Source organism: Phaethon lepturus, unplaced genomic scaffold, assembly GCF_000687285.1.
Source record: "Phaethon lepturus isolate BGI_N335 unplaced genomic scaffold, ASM68728v1 scaffold22199, whole genome shotgun sequence".
NCBI lineage: Eukaryota > Metazoa > Chordata > Aves > Phaethontiformes > Phaethontidae > Phaethon > Phaethon lepturus.
This window is the reverse complement of record NW_010565930.1, coordinates 52,465-70,804: the sequence shown is the minus strand read 5'-3', so window position 1 is coordinate 70,804 and position 18,340 is coordinate 52,465. Positions and strand designations below refer to the sequence as shown.

General features: G+C 39.1%; 1 protein-coding gene across 1 annotated transcript; it reads left to right on the top strand.

Annotated features, from left to right (window-relative positions):
* The first annotated feature begins 1,035 nt into the window (after positions 1-1,035).
* CENPI (centromere protein I) lies at positions 1,036-18,183 on the top strand. The gene is made up of 20 exons (XM_010295334.1): positions 1,036-1,363; positions 1,650-1,787; positions 2,773-2,891; positions 4,039-4,146; positions 5,379-5,427; positions 5,763-5,809; positions 6,527-6,616; positions 8,184-8,312; positions 8,573-8,740; positions 9,026-9,146; positions 10,186-10,277; positions 10,612-10,729; positions 10,828-10,892; positions 11,376-11,473; positions 11,892-12,027; positions 13,788-13,912; positions 15,010-15,058; positions 15,215-15,448; positions 17,072-17,113; positions 17,942-18,183. The coding sequence occupies exons 1-20, from the start codon at positions 1,165-1,167 to the stop codon at positions 18,071-18,073; spliced, it is 2,259 nt and encodes a 752-aa protein (XP_010293636.1). The 5' UTR covers positions 1,036-1,164; the 3' UTR covers positions 18,074-18,183.
* The last annotated feature ends 157 nt before the right edge of the window (positions 18,184-18,340 follow it).

Below are 18,340 nucleotides of genomic sequence, written 5' to 3'. Positions count from 1 at the left end.
CAGGAATGCTCTAACAAGGATGATGAGAAGGAACTGCTTGGCTGAACAACAGAAGGGGCAAGCATCCAAGGAGAAGTTATCCTCATGAGACCTGTGACCATAAAAGGGAAAAAGGAGTAGGGGGCTCACTCCCCAAATGACCACCGATGACTACCTGAGACCCTCGCGCACATGTAGTGTAGTTTTGCAACGCCAGCATTATGCAAATGTAGTAGATAAGCAAGGAGGTGCTGATTTCTTGGAAAATGTGTGAATATTCATGTCTTTAAGGTATATAAAGAATGAGCTTTTGTTTCAGCGCATGCACATTAGGAGGAGAGATTCCCCACGTGTCCAGCACTGCAATAAAGATGTCTGCTTAATAACACTTCGATGTTATTGAGTTTAAATTTCTTTAACTTTTTTGAATCAGTCAACACCAAGAGACCTACCAATAGAGCCGGCCCTGCCCAGGAATGCTCTAACAAGGATGATGAGAAGGAACTGCTTGGCTGAACAACAGAAGGGGCAAGCATCCAAGGAGAAGTTATCCTCATGAGACCTGTGACCATAAAAGGGAAAAAGGAGTAGGGGGCTCACTCCCCAAATGACCACCGATGACTACCTGAGACCCTCGCGCACATGTAGTGTAGTTTTGCAACGCCAGCATTATGCAAATGTAGTAGATAAGCAAGGAGGTGCTGATTTCTTGGAAAATGTGTGAATATTCATGTCTTTAAGGTATATAAAGAATGAGCTTTTGTTTCAGCGCATGCACATTAGGAGGAGAGATTCCCCACGTGTCCAGCACTGCAATAAAGATGTCTGCTTAATAACACTTTAATGTTATTGAGTTTAAATTTCTTAAGTTTGTGATTTCTTTGAATCAAAAGAAAGAATGGAGTTTTGATATGCTGTTGTCTGTGCATCTTCTGAGTATATTGTCTGGTCTTTTGGGGGGCAAGTGGCTCTAAATGATTTCCTCTGAAATTACTCTGTTACATTATGCAGAATCCCTCTAAAATCTGTTTGTGAGGAAATTAATCTTTTCTTGGGGGGAACTGGCTCTCTGATGTTCTTCAGCTGTTGGAGGTTGACCTATTTTCTTGTCTCTTTGTAATGAAGGATTGGAACCCACATGACAAATGAGTAAAATTCTCCAGTCTCAGCTGGGAGTCTGAAAAGATGCAGCGAAGACAGAGTTCTAAGACCCCAAAGCAGCCTCTGCAAGTTAACCATAAAAATCAAACTGATCTCTCTGCATGGCGAAAAGGAGGGAGAACTGACCCTGGAAATAGTGTCCAGAATCATCAATCTCCTAATGATCAGAAAAATGACAGCGAGCAAGTCTCCCTTGAGCAAGCTTTGAGCTACTTTGAGAAAGGTAAGAGCAGTTTTAAGGTTAGCTACCTAGGATTGAAAAGGTAACTGAATTATTATTAACAGTAATAATAATAAAATCTAATTTTACCTGCTCTTTTCTATCTTTAATGCCTGAGCTTTGTAATATTTCCTTAATGTCTTAAAAGGTTTTCCTCTCTTCCTCTTGCTGTATGAAGAACCCAACAAAAAGGAATATATGTAGGGACAATTCAGAGAAGTTTAAAATAGTTCATTTTCAGTTCAGAAGTTGTTTCATCTTTGACATCTTTTTTTTTTTCCCCCCCTAGTTCAAGACCGTGTTTCACTGAAAAAGAGCAATGTTCTGCAGAAACACTTGGCTGCTGTGGAAAGCACGGCCCTGCAAAGAGGGTTACCCCCTGAAGGATTTGATGTATTGCTAAATGTAGCACTTAGTGGCAAACTTGGTAAAATGTTTATATACTGCTACTGTGTCTTCTGTGAATGTCTCTTTCTGCTCTAAACAAATGTGCTTGAGATACAGTGTTTATGGTGACTGTATTGTTATGTACTTTAGTGTAAAATTAATCTTTCTGGCATGCTTCAGTGTAATTTCTGAGTTCATGCTAAAAATAAACTCAGTTCTTCCTCTAGGGCAGTGATATCCAGAAAATTATTATGGCTTGTTACAAATACTTTTTTGAAAAACATATTCCCTTAGTTTATAATTGCAAGTCTCTGAAAGGCTTAAAGTGTGACCTTAGCAACCATTGTGTCTTTTCCTTGTTGTAACTGTTTATGTAGGTTTCTTTTCCCCAAGATCAAAATACTTGAACAAACTGACATAGTTGTATTACGGAAATGTGCTAAAATTAAAATGTCATCCAAAAAATCAATTCGGCAGTGTCAGTGCAGCCCTTGCAACCCTCATGCTGCTTTTTTAGAAATGGTGGCCACCATTTATACTTCTAAATAACAAAATATTCAATTAAAAAAACCCTTAAACTTTTCCCTCCCTCCAACCCAAGAGGGGTACACAGGATTCTTTCTCCATTATGCAAGTTTAGTGCTTTTCTTGATTTAAAGTTACTAGCTTATCTCCAGAACACTAATCTGCTGATGTTTGGCTGACAGTCATATACTGTTTTGCTGAAGGAACTGGTTGTTGAATATTACCAGAAATTTGTGCTACTTCTGGTTGTCTTGCCAAGAGTCTAAAGGCTATTTCAGTACTGAAATACTTGACATTCCATTTTCTTTCTTTAAGATGAAAATAAATATTTCTCATAATTTTTTTGTGTTATAGGGAATCCCTACTAGATTCTTGTGCACTGTTACTTTAAGCAATGAAGCTCTGAATAATCTTGTCCAGAGGGAATTTTGACCTAAGCTATGAAACCATATCAAAGAAGCTGGTACATGAGTACCATCTTATTTTAAATTGTTTTCCAGCTGATACAGTGAATACTCGTTTACTGAAGAGCCTGATTCCAGCCTCAGTAATACCAGAAAGTTGTGTCGTTTCATCTGTATCTTGGCTCTGTGTCAGCAAATGCTCAGACAACATCCAGGTAACTTAGTAAATGTTTAAAGTATTTATTGCTGCTGCACAGGAATGATGAGGACAGATTAAAACCTCAGGATTTTTTTCTCCTTGAAAATAATGTACAAGGTTCTTACGTAAGATACTGTCATTAGAAATGTTGGCAGAGACACCCATTGATGGAACGGCAGTGGGAACTGAGGAACGCTTTTTAAGTGCAAGTGGAAACTTGCACAGTTCCTGCTTGTCTTGTATCTCTGAATTCCTTGGGAATGGTTTCTCCACCAACTTTTCTGTGAAATACTTCAGTTATGTGAGACATTATTCACCAACTTCAGGAAGGTATCTCTTAGGCTCTGTGTACCTTGGCTGTGGCAACATGACTTAATGTTAGCAAAACAGTCTTTCATCTTCATGTAGTCTGCTCAAAGGTTTACATCATAGAATCACAGAATCATTTATGTTGGAAAAGACCTTTAAGATCAGAGTCCAACCATTAACCTAATGCTGCCAAGTCCACTACTAAACCATGTCCCTAAGCGACATGTCTACATGTCTTTTAAATACCTCCGGGGATGGTGACTCAACCACTTCCTTGGGCAGCCTGTTCCAATGCTTGATAACCCTTTCAGTGAAGAAATTTTTCCTAATATCTAGTCTAAACCCCCCCTGGTGCAACTTGAGGCCATTTCCTCTTGTCCTGTCACTTGCTACTTGGGAGAAGAGACAGACACCCACCTTGCTACAACCTCCTTTCAGGTAGTTGTAGCGAGTGACAAGGTCTCCCCTCAGCCTTCTTTTCTCCAGACTAAACAACCCCAGTTCGTGCAGCTATTCCTCATAAGACTCTAGACCCTTTGCCCGCTTTGTTGCTCTGCTTCGGATGCATTCCAGCCACCTCAGTGTCTGTCTTGTAGTGAGAGGACCTCGGATCATATCTGAGGGTTAGCACATATTCAGAACTGAGCTGCTTTTTCCCTTCTGATGTGGCAGTTGGTGCTCTCAGCAGGCTTTCTTCCACAGCTGCATTATCCCTATACGGTTCATCTGTACCTAACTGGTTGTACTTGAGTGGCATGTATCCTTAATGATTTTGTCTCTTAAACTGGCAAGTGACTGGTCTGTCTTGTTTTTGCTCATCACTTAATGTAATATGGCTTTTTTCCTATCTGCAGCTGCTTTTTTTAAGATGGTTGATCACAATGTTTGACTTCGTTGATCACAAGGAACAAATTCATGCCCTCTATGGTTTCTTCTTCTCCTTCCTGCAAGATGAGAAGATGGTAAGGAGAGCTGAAGAATATATGGAATTGACAAAATAAACCTAAATGTTCGTTAGTAGTATGCATATTAATGCTAGAATTAGTCTGGAGTAGCTGTTGGTTAGAAACTATTTTCTGATGGCTGTAATTTATTTTCTTTCATTTTGCATTCTAAGATTGCTGGGTAATCTAGATTCAGAAACAGGGAAGTACTGTAGGATTATTTTAGTTTCAATGCTTTTGCCTTGTTGTTCAAACACTTTTCCAAGAACTTCTATTTTACATCATAAACAGTATGAACAGTATATTCTGTTTAAATTCCCAAGAGTAACTGTGATGCTACAGTCTCTGGGATTGCCTTTGATGTCAGACATCAGCAAGTGAAGTCTCCTTCTCCTGGGGAGAAACTGACTTGCATACCTTGGGCAAAAAGGGAAAAAAAAAAAATTTAGAACAATGTTTATTTAAAGGTGAGAAGCTCTAAATGCTGTTCTACTTAATTGATTTGAAATGTAGCTTAAATGAGAACAAGCCATCAGGAGACTTTTACTCTATGGCAACTGTAAAATCCAGGTGCTAGAATACTGAAGTGTTTGGATTCAGTTCATATGAAGATGATCTTGGCAGTCATGTTAGATATATATGAAAATGTTAATATTCTTTCAGTTTAGGATATTTTGTCATTAAGACTTTTAAAGTTCACAAAGTTCTGAGTTATATTTCTTGCAAAGTTTTTAATGGTTTTAGGTTAACATTAATTATAGTCTTTTCATAAAACTGGGTTTAAGTTCTTACTGTTTAAAATAGCATTTTCAGGCATGGTGGGCCTATTGGAAAGTGCAGGAGAGTTGGTGTGAAACTCATTTAAGACCCTTACAGCCTCAGCTGTAGTTAGAAGCTATAATAAATTATTTTGGTTCAAAGGTGCCTTTCTTTTTGAAAATGTAATTGTATTTTCACTGCTGACTCCTGAAGTATCTAGACCATGTTCCAAAAAACAAGATCCAAGCTCACTGAATAGCTGGATTACTATAGGGACTGCTCATAGTGCAGATAATGTTTCTAAATAAAATTGATGTGATACTAAGTAGCATGGTTTTCACGTAAGGGAAGTAACGTATGCTCTGCCCCAATGGGGATGCAGTGATGACTTGAGGCAGCCAACTGAACAAACAGTATTAGCTTGTTTGTTACTTTTAGTGTATCCTGGTTCTGCACCAGTAGGATAGTTCATTGCTGCCTTTTCTTTGCAGTGCCCCTATGTCTGCCACCTGCTCTACCTGCTGACCAGGAAAGAAAACGGTGAGTCTCTCCAACTGGATGGAGATGGAATATGGTATGAGATGGAATACCATTTTGTTTCTTATTCTGTTTGCTGGCACTGCCTTTTCTTCCGATGGAGCTAATACAATGACTAGCCAATATATTGCTTTTAAGGCAAGACAGCATGAGTAGTAGTTCAGCCTGATTTGTGTAACGCTTTCTGAATTGGAAACCTGTCTATTAGCCTAGAAATAAGACTGATTGGTTCTGCTTGCTTTGCCACGACTTTATATACTAAAAGTCATATTGCATTTTTGCTTAAATGTCTGATACAGTGGTTTTTACATCCATTATGTTCTTAATTGTATTTCTAGTCAAGCCTTTTCGGGTTAGGAGACTGCTTGACCTCCAAGCAAAAATGGTGAGTTTATTTCAAATCTTGTAGAGTTTGAACTGTGGTCGTTAATGCAGTTTGTAAGACTAATGTCCTTACAGGATGGAGGAGAGTGGCTAGTATCTCAGGACAGGGTTACACTTGGAATTGTAGGTTGTAATCTTTGTAGCATCAGGGCTTGTCTAGCTTGCATGTGTGTCCCTAATTTTCCTTTGTGTTTTGTTAGCACTTGCAATGACATGCACAGCTATATGTTTCATGGCTAGGTGTGGCAAAAATCTCTGAAGCAAGGGGCAGCTTCATTTATCTATTACCATCTTTAATTTTCTATTAATCTTCCTTTTTCAAGTGGTATGAAAAATGACTGAGAAATACAAGATTGTAGAGCATTTTGCTCCCTTTTTTGTAAGAAAAAAGTGGTAGCTATAATATGTTTGGGGAGCATTTAGATAGCAGAAGACTGTATTCATATTTTTGATTGTTAATTCCTTTTTATTATTGTTGTGACTACAGAAAGTTCCTTCTTCAATCCCCTTCCTGTGGTATTTCATTGACACAGTTTCTGTTCTTCCTTTCATTTTCAGTTGCTTACCTATGGTTAGTAACCATTCATCTAAAGCTACTGACATGTACCTTTAGAAACCTTTTAGTAATCACTGGGGTTTTTTTGCTTCTAGGATACAGTATTCAGTTTCTATATTAAAAACATTCCCTACATGTTTTTCCTCTTCTGCTATTTGACAGGGAATGCAGTCTCATCTGCAGGCTTTACTATCACTTTACAAACTCTTCTGTCCTGAGCTGGTGACCATAACCCTTCCTGGAAAAATGAAGGTAAAGAATTAGACTTAATCTTTTTGGAAGCAGTACTTACAGCAGTATTTGTACCAAGCTTTCCATTTAAGCTATAGCATGATTTCGCGGTGAAGATTAATTCTATTTCCTCTTTTCACTGAGTAAAATCAGGTTTAGATGAGGATTCCTTGTGTTGCGTTTTGTTTCCTCTTCAGCACAAAGAGATGATCTGGAATGGAATAGCATCTACCTTTATCTTGATGAGGATTACTTTAATCCTTCTTTGGTGTTCTTGCTGGTTTTGACTTGTTTCGGAGAATGTTAAGTTCTTCAGGAAACAAACTGTCTTATTTGTGCAAGGCATTGTCCAACTTTTTCTGCTTTCTCAAGTACAAATAACAATAGAAGTCAGTAAGTAACTTCCCACTTGGAAAGCCTATGTCATAGGAAAGAGGAAAAAAAAGTGGGGAAAAATGTGGCACGCTGATTTGTCAGGGCCTTGAGGTAAATGCAAAAAATATGACTCCACTTTGAGAGGCGTGTGCGTATGCTTAGCTCTTTCATCAAGAGTGTATGTATATCCACCAACAGTGTATGTATATCCACCAACAGTGTATGTATATCCACCAAGAGTGTATGTAGCAGAAACTGAATATGTAACAGAAAATAGCAGCAGGTGAGACCTAAATTGTGCAACAAATTTTCTTTTGGTACTTCAGTGGGATAGACTTAGGGTTTGTTGGTGTGTGGTTTTTTTTTCTGGAAGAGACATTTCATTTATATGTAGGCACACTGTGTTTCTATAAAAGCAAATTTATTTTATTTCAATCTGCTTGTGTATCTGCATTGCTTTATAAATTTATAGTTTGCATTGTGCTGCACAGTCATCTGTTGGAGAACTTACGTTTTTTGGCATGCATATAAGTGAAGTAATAACTAGCAACTAAAACCCAAATACATCTTCAACTGTTTTTATAAACACACTGTGTTAGCTTGTTATAATAAAATCTCGATTGCCTAGGCCCAAACCAGTCTGAATACTTTTGTGATGGTTTGGCACTTGATTAGGATTTAAAGACTGGTTGCAATTGAAGTGACAAAAAGTAAGTTTTGTGTGGAAAAGGTGTTGGGTTCCTTTGTTTCAGTTTTCTTTTTAGCTGTAGTATCTACATTAATTTGAGAATTTGATTATCCATTGAATTGCTCTGTTGGGCAGATGTCACTGATGCTGAACTCAGGAAGCTTTCCTAGTAACTTGCGTAAGCATACCTTGATAATTTTTTATTTTAATGTATACTTGAGATTTACTCTATGAATTGATGATTGATCTGAAAAAGCATTATAAATCACAAGTGAGGGAGATCCCTTCTGAAAAAGGGGACATCATTTCAGAAGGAAATAAAAGCATTAACTGTTGAACTATAGTCAAAAGTTAATGAAACTGAGGAATGACGAGAGTTCTGTGCTGGAAAACCTAGCCTCTTGGTCTGTCAAGCAGGTTTGAGTGTATGTGCATCACTGGTGATATTTATCATAATAGAACTGATCTTTGTGTTGCTTTGTCTTAGTTTGGCTTTTTGCATAGATGTCTGATCTATGTTTTCAGAGTTACTTCAAGAATTCAGAGGGCCCATGGAAAGCAGTAATCAACACAGTAAGGCAAAGAAACCAGGCAAACTCTCCAGTGTCCCAGCTACTGATTTTAGGCACATCTCAACCTCAGTCACGAAAAAGGGTAGGTTATGGGCCTAAGGTAGACCCTAGAAGGAGCCAAGCAGCTGTTTTCATTATGGATATTGGAAAATAATGGGAGTCGGGCTTTATTTCAGCACTGGGAAGGGTGGAGTAGCTATACAGAAATGCAGCATTCCTATTATAATGAAAGTCTGGATACCTTTTTTTTGCAAAACAGGGTGTTTATGGGAAAACTGGCACAAGTTCACTTGATTGAATTGGAAACAGTCATTGCTATTCATTTGTGGGTTTTTTCTACAGAAATGGAATACCCAGTTGACTATACCTGCAAGCAGTACAAACAGAACTAATTTAGAAGAGGACAGGAAAAAGAACCGTGTTGATTTGTACAGTACGAAAGAGTCTGCTTTTCGAGTAGAGCAGCTGCAGACTTTTTCTCAGCTCCTACAAAATATCCACCACCTAGAGGTGAGTTTCAGGAAGGCCTGGGTAAGCTCACTGAATGTTTTAAGAGATCAAAGGATAACGTTCTGAGAGACCAAAGGATATTTCTCTATGCCCTTTTTATATGTAAATAATTTGTCAGCTACCTAATTCTGATGGAGCATCTAGTCTTACCTGAGCGTGATGAATGAGTCCTGGAGATGGTCTTTTTGCCAATGAAAGGATTGGACAGCTATAATAGAATGAGATTCTCTGGCAATTTGCTGATGTAAATACTGAATAACTCCTTTTTCTTGATTTCTCTTGCAGTTTCCTTCCCAGATGGGTTCAGTGCTAACAAACCCTTTATTGCTTCACTACATGAATTGCATCAAAGATGAATCTATTTACTTGCGGCTCTACTATTGGATGGGCCAGACCTTTCAAGAAGGTATCACAGAATCACTAAGGTTGGAAAAGACCTTTAAGATCATAAAGTCCAACCATCAACCCAACACCACCATGCCTACTAAACCATGTCCTGAAGTGCCATGTCTACTTGTTTTTTTTAACACCTCCAGTGATGGTGACTCTGCCTCCCTGGGCAGCCTGTCCCAATGTTTGACCACTCAGTAAAGAAATTTTTCCTAATATCCAATTAACCTCCCCTGGTGTGACTTGAGGCCATTTCATCTCATTCTATCGCTAGTTACCTGGGAGAAGAGACCAACACCCACCTCACCACAACCCCCTTTCAGGTAGTTGTAGAGAACAATAAGGTCTCCCCTCAGCCTCCTCTTTTCCAGACTGAACAACCTCAATTCCCTCAGACGTTCCTCAAGACTTATGCTCCAGACCCTTCACCAGCTTCATTGCCCTTCTTTGGACACGCTCCAGCAACTCAACATCCTTTTTGTAGTGAGGGGCCAAAAACTGAACACAGTGTTTGAGGTGTGGCCTTACCAGTGCTGAGTACAGGGACACATCCCTACTCCTGCTGGCCACACTATTTATGATACAGGCCTGATGCTGTTAGCCTTCTTGGCCACCTGGGCACCCTGCTGGCTCATATTCAGCTGGCTGTCAACCAGCACCTCCAGGTCCTTTTCCACAAGGGAGCTTTCCAGCCACTCTTCCCCAAGCCTGTAGCATTGCATGGGGTTGTTGTGACCGAAGTGCAGGACCTGGCGCTTGGCCTTGTTAAACCTCGTACAATTGACCTCAGCCCATTGATCCAGCCTGTCCAGATCCCTCTGCAGAGTCTTCCTATCCTCGTAGAAACCTTTGTAAGAAATTAGTATTACTTTGCATGGTAGGGAAGTAAAGAATGTCTGAGGCTTGCATCTTTTAATAATGGTTCTTGGCTATTCGGATTTATAGTGATAATCACATAGTGTTAAAACAACTACTGGAAGAGAACTGAATTTTGTTTCTGATTGTGCTTATTCTTGCTGTGCTCATATTCAAATACAGTATTCTCTCCTGGTTAGAATGCACCTGGTGTGTGGCTGATAATAACCAATATGAAGAAGAATTCAAGGACTTCCTGGAAATGGTCTACAAGACAGAGTGTTTCTTGCAGGTAAGTGCCTGTTTTGTGAAAGCCAAGGGTTTCATGAAGTCTTCCCTTAAAGTACTTTTGGGACTTACTAGAGGAAACAGGTATCTCTGAGATAGTGACAGTATCCTGAGTAATAAAAGCACGTATTCCTAGATCGGGTCAATAATCTGGTGATGTCATTGGTTTTCGCAGGAAAGATAATTTGAGAAGGACATTCGATTTATCATTCTCAATATCATTGTGAATTGTGTGGCAGGAAGGAGGTGTAAGCCTCTTGCTTTCTCAAGGTGAAGTGAGCATGGCAAGGTGCAGGCATATGAGATGAGTTTTTGAATATTCATCTTCTGCTCTGTAGGAGGGATTTTCTTCCTGTGAAGAGTTCCTGTATAAGAGCCTTCCTCTCTGGGACGGCTTCTGCTGCCGATCACAAATCCTCAGGCTTGTGAGTTGGATCCCCCTTAGCGGCTTCTCTGGTAGGTGTTGCAGATACTTTGGGTGTGGCTGGACAGTGTCTGATCTTGGGGGATAGAATTTGTGCACAGGTATCATGCAGCTTTCTCGTTTGTTTCAGAAATGAAGTCATACCTCTATGATCCACTGTCACAGCTCTTTTTCACGTCATCCCTTTACTTTAAGGTAATTTAAGTGCCTGTTTATTTCTAGTTAATATTGCTATCTGCACTTGTGCCAGGTGTAGCAGTTTGAGGGATGGTGTAGGTGACTTCTGGGGAAGCTTCTGCCCAAATGAGGGTAAAATACATACTTAAAGAGTAACTTCTTTGGGAATTTGAGTGCTGCCTTTTAAGATATTTTCTTTTTTGAATGAAATTCAACTGTGGCACTGGAAATAAAAAGAACTCATAGTACACAAGACAATAGTTGGTTTGTTTTATTGCAGTTTTAACTAACTGCAATTTCAGTATTTAAAACTTGCATTTTCCAGGAAAAGCTATGTAGCACATACATTCAGTTCAATGAGACATGCAATTATGTCACTGCTTTTTCTGGTCCTTAGAAACTCTTGATATCTTTCCTTGTATATGTCAATTCTCATGGCATTTTTTGTTTAGTGTTATTCACTTATTTGTCATTAACCTGTTTTCTGTTTGCCTCTTGCAGTGCAGTGTTCTTGAGAGCCTGAAAGAGCTGTTGCAGAACTGGTTGAATTGGCATGTGATTCATCTGGATTCAGAGTCTGACTCTCAAGGCCATGCTTTGTAAGTTTGTCTGAAATAAATGCAATACAGTGTTCTGTGCATTGTTCACTAGTGTATTTGGATGTATATTCTAGCCCTATCACCTAGCATAAAGACTGGCTAGAAGGTAAGTAATGCTCTAATGTTTCTGTTATATTGTAAGCTACCATGTCAATCCTGTTCTTTGTCTTTAAGAGTATTTCTATTGACACTGAAAATGGAAATGTCCAGAAGTCAAATTCCTTGTAACACTGACAGCTGGGTCATGTTTGTAATAATGTTGGTAACAATATGTTACTGTGTATATTGAAGAACAAATGCATGTTGCTGAATTCTTGGTGGGTCAGAAGGATGACTTCAATTTCTTTTTTACCACTTTTCCTCTTTATTGCTTGCAAAGAACTGTATATACTAATGTGGTGTCACGTCGTTTCTGCAGGAGTACCACCCTTTCTGGAATAGTGAATGTGGTGGCTGAACTGATCCACTTTGTTGGAAGGATCTCTACTGTTGCGTTGCGTTTGGAAGACGATTCTACTTTCTTGCTGTACTTCATCCTGGATTTCTATGAGACCGTATGTATCTCAATCATTTTGGCTTTCAAAATCCCAATACTCTAAGGCTGTTTGCATTTTTTTTTAAGATAGAGCATGAAAACACCTTCCTCGTTATAGTTTACAGAAATTTGTGATTAAATGCAAGAATGTTCCAAATACTTGGTAGATCTAGGTGAACTAGGTGATAGCTGCTGCTGTTGTATACACAGGCAGAACTAAATACACTGCTAGAAAGTGGTTGCTCTTAAGTCAGGGGTGAACTGTGGAAGGGGAAATAATATGGTGTAACATGCTTTTTTAATGCTTATTTATAGAAAAGAACAATGTTCAGTTCAACTTCAAACAACATACCCTGGTTTTTTTGTTATGTTTCCTTAAAAAGCGAAGGTTTTTTTCCCAGTTTGTCCTGTAGACAAACTAAGCAGCATCAAATCTAGCTTGCTCGTGTCCTCTCTGTAGATGTGCTTACTGCCACGTGAACTCCAGCCATGCTGTTGTTGCTTCCACAATTTGGATAAAATTGTGAAGAGTTTAAAAAGCAGTTATAGTTCTGGAATCTACTTGTAACTAAAATGTCCATTAAAAATGCACAAAACCATTGCATAAGATAGTGTGTTTAAAATAAGTAAATGCTCATTTTACAGGCATATACAGAAAATCATGAACCCTTGAATACATGATTATTGGTGCTCTAGCAGACAACTAGGATTTGAAATTTTTCTTGATGTTTTGCTTATGTATTCAGAACTCTCTAGTGGTTTCTAAAATGATGCAGCTGAGATACTAAGTAAAGAGTCTAGACTTCTGAAAACACCAGTAATTCATTTACTTACAAATATCTGCCTATACCTTACATGGTATAGCTGTACTGAGCGCAAGAGGAAAGGTGAAGGTCTGGCAAACAATCTTTAGTGAAAAGTCTACTACAAGGTTAGAGGAAGGAGTCTTAAAACAATTGTTGTGCCTAATTTAACAAAATGTTAAAGTAGCCATCTTCAGGATGGCAGGCTGTCACAGATTCATTGCTTGTGGTCTGAGCTGTAGTAACTAGATATGCATATTCTTTGACCACTACTCTTCTGAGAATGATGCATATCTTCCTGAAGAGCATAGCTTTGGGAATAGTTACTGTGGCTAAGCTATAGAGGACAGTTACGTGTTAAGTTACAGCAATATTGGTTTCCATTACTTATAGCTGAAGATCTTGTTAAATCTGCAGAAATTTTAAAATGTCTTTTTTTACTTGAAATGCAACCTTAAATTCTAAACATGAGTCTGATATTAAAACCATGTTTTATGGCCATATCATCTTTTCTTAGGGCAAAGCTTTATCATGTGTTCATGCAATTCCAGCAAGGTCAAATAGAAAGATTTAATTTCCCAATTGGAAGAGATGTATGGTCTGTTTGGCTTGCTGGTATTGGCAAACCAGGCTAGGAACGAGGTCAGGTCTTGTGTAATCCCAGCTACATGTGTCAGAATGATTTAAAAGATCAGGAAAAAAAGGGCTGCTGCATTTTTACAGGGATCTGGGTAGATTTGACTCTGCAAGTAACCATGTCAAAACGTATGGTATACCTAAATGGTTGAAGCAGAGACCAATGAATATGTCTCATACTGAGAAGGAAACAAATGGAATTGCTTCACCCTGGCCTTCCCTCCTAGGTAAAGTCAATGGAGCTGGCTGGAATGCAGTGTCGTGCTCTCTTTTGTTCTTAGAGGCTTCGGGGTTTGTTAATGGCAGTAATGATTTGCCTGGATTTGCTTCGTTCCTGCAGGTGTGTGACATGTATCTGAGGTACAATCTGCCTTTGTTGATAATGCCTCCTGCTGGAGTTTTCTACCCAGCACTTCTCAGCATGGATTCCGTCAACTTGAATCAGCTCTGCTACATTATGTACAGGTACTACAAATGGTGTAGATTGTAGGGACTCCTTGTTTCTTCCATTCTTTTGGAAATGGAATTACATTGGTGTAAAACCTGAAATCTACTTTTTCTTACCATGCAAGGCAAAAGTGAAAATTACAGTTTTTGTCCAGCTTTCGTGATATAGAATTTTATAGCTGTAGTGATATAGAATTTTATAGCTGTAGTTCCTACTCTTTCTTTTCAGACTGTTATTCAAAATAGCAAGATTCTGACCTCTTTCCTAGTATCATTTTCATATCTTTGATATGTGAAGGAAGGCGTTCCTATATTGTTTTGAAAGAACTTAAGTCAGCCAGCTGGAATCACTGGTAGTTAACTATACAACTTCTCATTCCTGTGCTTTGACCCTAGACTTGAGCTTTTCATTACAAATTCTGTAATGTGCTGAGTAGGAGGCACTTCTGCCACCTCCAAACTCTGGGGATTTGGGACTGCCTCATGCTGCCTGCAGGTCTAAAGACAGCACTGTTTAGTGCTCTGCAGGAGCTGCCAACATGGCTGCTGTTCTTGGCCTTGTTAGTTCCAGTGGTTGCATCTGAGAAGAGTAGCCAGTTGCTGACAGCTGGCGCAGGGCTCTCCATGTGGCTTTTTCCCTAAGGAGTCTGCAGGGTAATTAACATGACAGGATGATTTCTGGGAAATAAGAGGAGTTAGAGCTTATTATATAGAAAAACTGTCAAGTTGCATTACTTGCAGTGACTTCTGTTTCTCTGCTTAGTGAATGAAAGTCTCCCTTCTTAAAAATACAGTGCATTTTTCTGCTCATTTTAAGGCTGTATGTCAATTCTTGTATATTGCCTTTATGAAGGTGACTGTCCCAGGCAATGTCTTAATCATTTAAGAGATTAATATTATTTATTGGGTGTCTCTCTACTCTGCCTGAAAAGGGTGGGTCTATGCCAAGTGATAAAGTCCCTTCAAATTCATTTTCATGTCTCTCTTACCAGTGAAGTTTGATTTCTCTTGCAGGGGAAATAAGCTTTCTTAATACATTCCTTCAGCTTTTTTCAACACTGGTAGGTAGTATAAATTTACAGGCACCTAACTTTCTCTTTTGTTTGTTTTTTCAGGTATCGAACCAACTTGGTGGCAGCAAAAGAAAGTGAGCTGAGTAAAAAGGTATTGTGGACAAATTTGCTATGTGCTAGAATGGATCTTACTAAGGAGTTGGCTTGAATGGAGGGGAGGTGTTCTGGTGGTATTCTTTTAAGGGCTGGAAGGAGCATACAGCTGCTTGGAGGTTGCTATTTATTGTTTTGTTCTCTTGTCCCTCAGAAAATACTGCAATTCAAGTTCAGTAGCGAGACATACCAGGAGTACAACCGGTACATAATAGCTATGGTGGGTTGTCTGTGGACATCCAGTGCATTCCAGAAGGATATTCATCCTCAAGGTCTTCATATGGATGAAGAACTGCTGAAGAAAACTGCAGTGCAGGAATTCAAAACCAGCTTTAACATTGTCTATCATCCAGCCATGATGGGCTATGCTGTCCTCTTCCTGCAGCAGGTAGTTGTGTAGGCCAACATTTGGGTCTTTGGCAGCACCAGATGTTCTGCATTGACAGTTTCTCTAGAGAAGTGTGTCTCAGTGTACTGACTGAGCTTTCAAAAGCTGGTATGGTATTCTGTCTTTTTGTCAGATCAGTGGCACAATTTGAATAGTCCTTGTTTGCATGGTATGAAAGCATGAATGTAACAGTTTTAGATGTGAATGTGTGCTTATGATAATTCCAAGGATAGATCTAAAATAGCTAAATAATGAAATAAATTAGTAATTCAGTAAAAGCTTCCCAATAGTGTATCCTGCCCCGCAAAATATGGAGCATGACCTAAACATTTAAACTCCAGAAAGTCAAGAAATAGGTAGTTCAATTGTATACTGGTGCACAAGGTAGAACTTCTAGCAGTGCTTTCTGGCTCTTGCAGTAGCTTTTGAGAATGGCTTATTAAAAAAGAAATACAAGTAGCTACCTCAACTACAGAAGTAAGAAAATATGGTGCTGTCTTCTATTGTCTGATATGAGTTCTGCTAGTACTTGTCTTGAATTCTGGGTGTAATTATGTGTTCAGTGCAGCTAGTGACTAGTGGCTGGAGTTGTTACTGTTCCACGATGTGCAATGCTGCTCTGAGAAATCACGTTCTGTAAGCTACCCAAGGGGTGCACGAAGATGCTGTTTTGTTGTGAGGAAGGTTGGCAGACTGAAGGTGTGCTTAGGTGTGGCTCCCAGAATGAAGCAAGGGAAACCTGAGGTTAAAGTTGAGGCAAAGAATGCTGGTTAGGAACATTTCACAAATTTGACGTGAATTGACAAATTATATACACAGTGTCCTGAATCTAGGTAGTTCACTGCTGATTAAACCCAAGTTTTGTTTTTGCCAGAGGTGGCTATTTTATTTTTGTTATATACAACTTCTTTTCCTTGGTCTTTCTGCTGTTGTAGCAGGATTAGTTTTTCATATCTTTTGTCTAGATCCTTCCTGTTCGTGAGGCTTCCTGATTCTTCTTTAACTTTTCTAAGTAAAAAACAAATAAAAAACCCCAAACAAAACCTAAAAACAAACAAACAAATACAAAGCAAAAAAAGCCCAACCCAAAACCTTCTGGTGGAGAATTTTTTGCATTCTTCCTACTGCAGAACAAAGAAATGTTGCTTAGCAGCTATCACAGGTGTGTCTTAAGACAGGAAAAAATATTTAGCTGCAGTGCTCTTTTCTTAAACACTTCAGTGCTGAGCACCAGAGGGCACTACTTTGCAGTGTACTCAGAACACAAGCAATAATGTAAATGTCAGTAGGTTCTCTCCTCTTGCTCTTTGTCACTGTTGGAAATTATCTATCTAATGTTTTGAAGGGGGTAGCTTTTACACTGTAGAGAGACAATGGTTAAAGATGTGTTAACTCTGTTGCTGTTTAGTAATGCTACAGCACAAGGCAAGGGGGTCTCTGCATTACCTTGCCACTTGTGGACAGAGTATGATGCTGGAAGCCTATTCTGAAGCATGATTAAACATCTCTGAATTTCTTTGCACACCTGCAATTCCTGATCTAGGAGGGGACTAAGCAGAGGCCCAGCAACTCTGGACATACTCTTTATCTGACTTGATACTGTTTTTATTTTCTCTCCTTAAGGCTTGGCCAGATGATACCACCTTCAACTTCAGTTTAATTAAGGTAAAATTTCTTGTTTTAGTGAAAACAGGCAATTTTCAGCAGCTATATAGAAGAGGATGCGTGGTAATATTTACCAATTCCATAAATGCTCTATAAAAATTTTGAAAGGAGAAGATTCCAGCTGTAGGCTTTGTTTCAATCTCTTAACAAGGACAAACATGAGGACATAACATCTGTCTGAGAAGTTAGGTGTCTAGCCATCTGTGGGTAGTGGTCCAAGATTTTTACATATTTTCTCCACAAGTCAGTGCAAGTATCAGGACAAGACTGTTTATTGTTCTCTGCAAGCTCCAGAAAAAGTTATATTTTTGGTGTACTTGAAGCAGAATTTCTATTATCAATGAACTTAATATCAAATTTCTGAGATGAATGTGTAGCTTGGTTACAGCTTTGAACAAGGATCCTCCACTGAGTAAGTTCAGTGGCAGTTTGTTTCCCTTCCTGTATCACAAGTGTACTTCAAACCTGATCTGGAGGAATCACCGTTAGTGATGGAAGGCAGGCTTTAATATCCATGTTCATTTGGTTCCTGACATCTTCACTGTTGATCCAATAGACTTTGCTCTTTTTAGAACTGGGATTTATAAACATCTTCAGTATTAAACAAAGATCATGCTTAGCTTAAACATGAAAAATCATGTGTAATACATAAGTGAAGAGTTTGGGCATTTGGGAACAGGATGTGGCCCTGTATACCTGTGGGTGTTTACAGACTAGAGTGGATGTTGTCAAACTGTGAAAAGTAATATCTGAAGACCTTTTCAGATTAGCCTAAGAAAGAGACAAAGCTATGTCTGGCACATCTGACTATTCTTTCTGTTTTTATAGGGAAAGAAATGGAACTGGTATCTGGAATATCTCTATGCACAAGGTTTACAGGGCCTGAAGGTCTTCATTGAAAGCAGCATCAATCGTGTTTCCCAGGCCTCTTGCAGTAAAGCAGAGAATGTGCAAGTGTGACCCTGGGACTCACTGGAGCCTTTTTGTCATCTGGAACAGGAAAGCAGAATGTAATGGACTGTGTCACTAATTCTTCCTTCCTTGGAGGAAAGAAACAGAGCAATATAATGGACTGTGTCACTAATTTTTCCTTCCTTGGAGGAAAGAAACAGAGGAATTGCCCTTGTCTGCATTTTTGTACTGACATCTATTTTAGGAAAGTGAAGACATGGAAGGAATACTTAGGCTGGCTTGGTTCACTAACTCTGAACCCCCTCAGTTCCTGCT

Coding starts and splice junctions, on each gene's coding strand:
- CENPI (XM_010295334.1), top strand. CDS start 1,165: ATGCAGCGAAGACAGAGTTCTAAGACCCCAAAGCAGCCTCTGCAAGTT. Junction 10,730..10,827: donor CCCCCTTAGCGGCTTCTCTG/GTAGGTGTTGCA, acceptor CGTTTGTTTCAG/AAATGAAGTCATACCTCTAT. Junction 12,028..13,787: donor TCCTGGATTTCTATGAGACC/GTATGTATCTCA, acceptor TCGTTCCTGCAG/GTGTGTGACATGTATCTGAG.